Below are 6000 nucleotides of genomic sequence, written 5' to 3'. Positions count from 1 at the left end.
CCCAAGAACTACGAGGGACGTGATCAATGTTGCCCAAGTGGGCATGTGCCCAACTCCTTGAACCGTTGAATCAGAATATGATAATGTGATGTTGATATCAGTATATATGATCTAACAGTAGCATTGAATTAGCCAAGAATTAATGCTTACACTTTCTTGATTTGAATGCTGTTAAACAGATAGGTCAGCTTTCAACTATCCCCCCGAAGCAACGCACACACGCAGCGATCCACAACTACAGGCGAAGCAAACAAAACCTTCCGCATGAAGCATTCATGGGAGGCTTCATACTAGAAAAGATAGCCCGGCCCCTGTCAAAAGGCCAAATCAGCCTAACAAACACAAACATCGACGACAACCCTTCCATCACCTTCAACTACTTCAGCCATCCGGCCGATGTGGCACAGTGTGTGGACGGTATACGCATCATAGAGAAAATCTTGCAGTCGAAACACTTCACCAACTACACGAAGATGGACAAGGAAACGACAGAGAAGTTGCTGAATATGAGTGTTGAGGCCAATGTCAATCTCATACCAAAGCACACCAATGACACGAAGTCCCTTGAGCAGTTCTGCAAAGATACTGTCATTACTATTTGGCACTATCATGGAGGGTGCCATGTGGGAAAGGTCGTCGGCCCCGACTACAGGGTTCTTGGAGTCGAGCGGCTGCGTGTGGTTGATGGATCGACGTTTTACGACTCCCCGGGGACTAATCCTCAGGCCACGGTCATGATGATGGGGCGGTACATGGGAGTGAAGATATTGAGGGAGAGATTAGGGAAAGCAGGTGGAGTGTAGAGGGGCAGCACTAATAACATAATATGTAGCTGTAGGCTGAGTTTGTGTTTTGTTGTAGAGAAAATTGGTAGTAATTTCTGTTGTTGGTTTCATGAGTTTGCCAGTTGAGGATGTGAAATTGGCATCACCACTTCTCTTCGTACTGCCCCATTTGTCGTTCTTTCTTGTTCATCAACTATCTCTAATTACTTGGAATTTGCTTCATAATTTTTTTTTATTTCATTTAGTATACACAGTCGACGATGTATATATTAGTAATACACATTTATGTATAGAGATAAAAAAATAATTTTTTCATATATATATAAACCAGAGGCTAATACATATACCCTACCACACTACATATCTCTCAACACCTCTATAAATACTAAAAATATTATTTTTTTTACATGAAGTTACTATTCATTTAATTTGATATTCAATACATTTCCTCCTCCAAAAATTCCCTCTCTAAACGTAATTTTACCTGGTGAATTGTTTTGTCGAAGGTAAAATTTTCTTTTCATTCTTGCATCAAAATCACAACTACATCAACAGTATAAAATTTTCTTTAAATATATTAAATAATGTATGTTTTACACACGCAAACATGTATTGCACATGAACTCGAATGATTTTTTGACCAACAAGTTTAAATCGCCAACATATTACAAATTTTCTTTAAATAATATAGATGACGTAATTTTTAAGTTGCACGCTTTGTAGTGGGACCACAACTTCGACAAAAAATCGATTGGCTCTTGAGCCAACAAGTCTAAATTGCAAGCCATATTATTTGTGGGTTTGAATTCTTTATCGCAAATTTATATTTTCATCTTATATTATAAATTTAATATACAGCTTATATCTATAAAATCAGGAGTGTTTTATAGTTTGATACGTCAATCGAAAATTCCGCACATATCAGAATCAAATCAAATCAAAAAATATAATTTGGTATTACATTTCTATTGTTGTCAAAAAGTTCGCCATTAGTTCGATTTTGACTTTTAGTGTCATAGTCTGTCATTTTATCGAGTCGCCTCAAATATCGAAAGTTTATTATCTTTATTTATATATTTAAATTTTTATGCACATTTTTAGATATATTAATTATTTTAATTAAAGGTTTTGAAAAGTAAATAACATGTGTAATTATTATTTTCAATATATATTTTTAACTATTTTTTATATCTCGACCAAAACAATATTCAATTTATCGAATACCGAACCAATATACACGATTTTTTTTTTACCATTATCAAAATTGAACCGATTAATTTTGTTCAATATTCAGTCTAGCATTTGGTGTACCGAATTTACGGCTCAATTTTACCTATAAAATATTTTTTAAAGAAATAGATGATGTAATATTTTATGATATAGTATGAATCTGTTAACTACACTACAAGATGTAACTAATAATATTTGTAATAAAAAGTCCCAGTCCATAATTATTTGATACTCGATTGAAATCGATCTATAAGATCTCGCTCAAACTCAATTTCTTGAACTTAGCATATCAAACTGTAACAAATTTTTTATTCAATAAACTTTCGAGCTCAATTCAATTAATTAAAAAATAATAAAATATATTTAAAAATATCAAATTATTCAACTTGAATTAATGTTTGATCAAATTAAAACTCGTTTTAGCTTAATTAGATCTATAATCAAACTGAATTCAAACATAATTTTTGAAAATCGATAATAAATCAAATAAATTTGTACAATAATGTGTTCGGATAAACTCAAATAATTTATAGCCCCATTTTTCATGTAATTGTTTCCTTTTCCAAAAATAATAGTTAGGTAAAAATAAAGGGAAAGGAAGGTGGTTCACTTTCTTTTGCCCAAGCATTGGTCCACAAATCCTTAGCAAAAAAATTATGAGCCACAAGAAACAAGTGGTGCAGTTGTGATACTTCAATTTTAAGATGTTAAAGAGTGACTTTGAGCCAAACAAAATTAAAAAAGGCGACCTACTAATAAATGAAAATGCCCAACTCGAGTAAGATTTGATTAGAAATTCAATTGTTTTGAGCTCGAGTGAAGCTCAAGTCATTTTATATTTTAGCAAATAATTTGGTCTCTAGATATTTAAGTATGAATTTCAAAAACAGACTTCGAGCAAAAAGAAAATAGTAATATAAAACAACTCGAATTGTGAAGTTCACAAAGAATAAGGTAATTAAAAAAAAGGTCAAAAATTGTTTTGTGATGCAGGTCACACAATTTGGGGTCGGGTCGCTGAACCTGGTATCCTGAGATCGGGTTGCTAGATCCTTTTTTGAGCTTCCTACAAGTGGATCCTTAAAAACATAACACACGTTAGACTTGCTGGGTAGCCCCCATCTAAGGCCCTTCGATGCTTAAGTTTGAAAAATGGGGTCGAAAGCTATCAGTGAAGAGCGATTGAAATCAAGAAATGTGATAAATGCACTTGTCTATAAATGTTCATAAATGTTGGTATTTATAATATATGGTACTGTTTAAGAGCTTGCCATGTGGCATCATCTGATAGTCCGAGTGTCAGGTGATCTAGCGGTTATCAGAGTGGGCGGGTCAACTGGACCGGGTTAGGTGGGTCGAGTCGGGTCCACGTCTTCATGCGCGGATCCTGCCATTTATTGCAAATTTCTTCAAAATTGAAGGACAGTTTAGTCTTTTAGTAATTACCCTCGTCATTTTGTAAGCAGAATTTTATCAAAAATAATCTCCCAAATATTGGAGGGAACATTTAATAGAAAGCTCAATTATGATTAATGTACTAATTAGGTGGTGAGTAACCAGTCCATGAGACAGAAATGAAATCCAATTGGCCCATTTTATTTCCTTCTACCAATGATTGTTTGGATAAATGCAAAGCAACAGTGATGTTGATTAGGCGATTGATCAGTACGGTCGAGGCATTACAACTTTCTCAGTTTGGATTTCATGAATGTGGGTGTCTATTTATTTTTATACTAATTTATTGATTTTTTGGTTTTGTATAAAATTGAATTAAATACATTAAATAATAAAATGAGTCGCATATTAAAAAGAAATAATAAATTACAGTGGATTCTCCTAATATTTATTATAATTACAAATACCTTTTCATTATTTGAAAAATTATAAATATCTAACAAATACACCAAACAGACAAATTGTCCCCTGTCTAAACATAGTTTAGGGACTCATTGTTCAAGTGACATATTAATTATTCTAATTTTTTTTATACTTAATTTATATTTACAGAAAAATTCTTATTTAAATCAAATTTGATTGGCGTGACATTAAATTGAGACAATTCTAACAACATTTTCAAATATTTATAAAGAGTCTATAAATTATCTCATATCAATATTTTAATATTGAAATATATCAAATAATGTAATAAATTATATTTAATAATAAAATTAAAAGGTAGATAATTATGAGGTTATAAGAAAAATGATAAATAAAATGGAGCGAGGAGCGGGCGGGCGGCAGGCAATGGTTGTCCACAACAGCGTATAGATATACAAAGATAGGCAGCAGGTGAGCTGGCAACATCTCTTTTCTACACGCAAAGAACATGGACTCACGTTTCAATTCCTATTTCTTTTCCTTTTTATTATTACTCTTTTTTCATGAAAAATAATTATATTTACATCCTTTTAATTGTGATCTATTTACATAAGTTATTATTATTTAGTATTGGATGCATAATGTCCTCATTGTTGAATTTAGAGGATTATAAGTTTTTAAAATCTTGAGATGTTTGGTAAACCATTTGATATTTAAAATCTATTATCTTATGAGAAAGTAAATTTAGTTAAATAGCTTTTTGATTTTGGTGACGAAGTTAATATTAATGATGTCTGATTTTGAATTTCAATTCAATTTAATTCTCTCTCTTTTTGTTTTTGTAAGTGTTGGTTAGTTCATTACAATGAGTAATGTGTTATTAGTAGTGCCTAATTGTGATTAGGCGTTCAGTTCAAAAGTATTAGTCACTAATTGTAATTAGGCATTAGTTAAGCAGTTCTTCTCTCTCTCTCATCACTCTAACCTCTTCATATATCTTCCAAAACCTTCTCTTCCCTCTGTCTTTCTCTCTCTAAAAAACAATCCCCCCATTTTCTCTCTCTACACATGACAGACAAAGTGTACCCATCAGCCAAGCCAACCGCGGCACCGGCAGCAGTTAACGGCGGCGGTACTCCAGCATTCCCAGCAAATAAAGCGCAGCTTTACAATACCACTCGTCCAGCCTACCGTCCGCGTCCCCCGGTGCGGCGGAGCCACCGCAGAGGCTGCTGCTGCTCTTGCTGCCTCTGGACGACTCTAGTGATTCTTCTCCTCCTCCTGCTTGCCGCTATCGCCGGCGCGGTATTTTATGTGCTCTACCGACCTTACCGACCTTCGTTCTCCGTGGCCTCTCTTCAGCTCTCCAAATTCAACCTCACCGACACAGCTTTCACCTCCTCCTTCAACGTCACTCTCATCGCGCGTAACCGTAATAGCAAAATTACCTTCCTCTACGACCAAATCTCGGTGAAGATACTCTCCGGCGATGTTGACATCGGCGACGGATCTTTTCCTGGCTTCGCACACGGTAGAAAGAACGTCACTAGCTTGAGAACCGTCATTTCGAGCTCCAATTCTCCGTTTCCCGACGGAACCGATATTTCAGCGCTGAAATCTAGCTTCAGGAGCAGGAATTTGCCGCTTCAGATTCAGTTGGAAACGAAAATGAAGGCGCAAATCGGGAAAATCAAAACAAAGAAGCTCAAAATCAGAGTTACTTGCGACGGAATTAAGATTTCAATCCCCACTGGCAAAACGGCGACGACTGCGACGACTTCCAACCTGAAGTGCAAGGTCGATCCGAGAATTAAGATCATCAATTGGACAGTTTGATAAAAAATCATGCGGAAGGTGTGAGCATATATTTTTTTTCTACCAAAAAATTATTTCATTTTTTTCCTTCCTTTTTGAGTTTAATTTGAATTTTCTCTATTGGTTTTGGTATATGATTGTTATTAGGAAGCAATAGGAAAGCTTAATTCTCGTATATATGAATTGGAATTCACTGTTGAAATTCGGATACAAAATTTGATTCACTCGGTGAATATTTAGCATCATTTTCGCCTTGATTGAAAATATCATCATATCTTATTAGAAATCGAATTAGAATTTCTCAAAAATGTTATTCATTTTTGGTAATCAAAGTCTTAATTAATACGATTTC

General features: G+C 34.4%; 2 protein-coding genes across 2 annotated transcripts in view; both read left to right on the top strand.

The window, feature by feature from the left end:
- Positions 1 to 1007, top strand: part of LOC105163474 (protein HOTHEAD) — a 3093-nt gene extending 2086 nt beyond the window's left edge. The window contains exon 5 of the mRNA XM_011081829.2: positions 180 to 1007. Within this exon, the coding sequence (XP_011080131.1) occupies positions 180 to 803 (624 nt within the window). The 3' untranslated portion in view covers positions 804 to 1007. The remainder of the gene's footprint in view (positions 1 to 179) is intronic.
- Positions 4902 to 5669, top strand: LOC105163464. Its single transcript, XM_011081818.2, has one exon. The coding sequence runs from the start codon at positions 4902 to 4904 to the stop codon at positions 5667 to 5669; it is 768 nt and encodes a 255-aa protein (XP_011080120.1).

The sequence above is a fragment of the Sesamum indicum genome, linkage group LG1 (genome assembly GCF_000512975.1).
Source record: "Sesamum indicum cultivar Zhongzhi No. 13 linkage group LG1, S_indicum_v1.0, whole genome shotgun sequence".
Taxonomy (NCBI): Eukaryota; Viridiplantae; Streptophyta; class Magnoliopsida; order Lamiales; family Pedaliaceae; genus Sesamum; species Sesamum indicum.
Note: the sequence above shows the minus strand (reverse complement) of the source record. Positions and strands in the feature narration are given on the sequence as shown.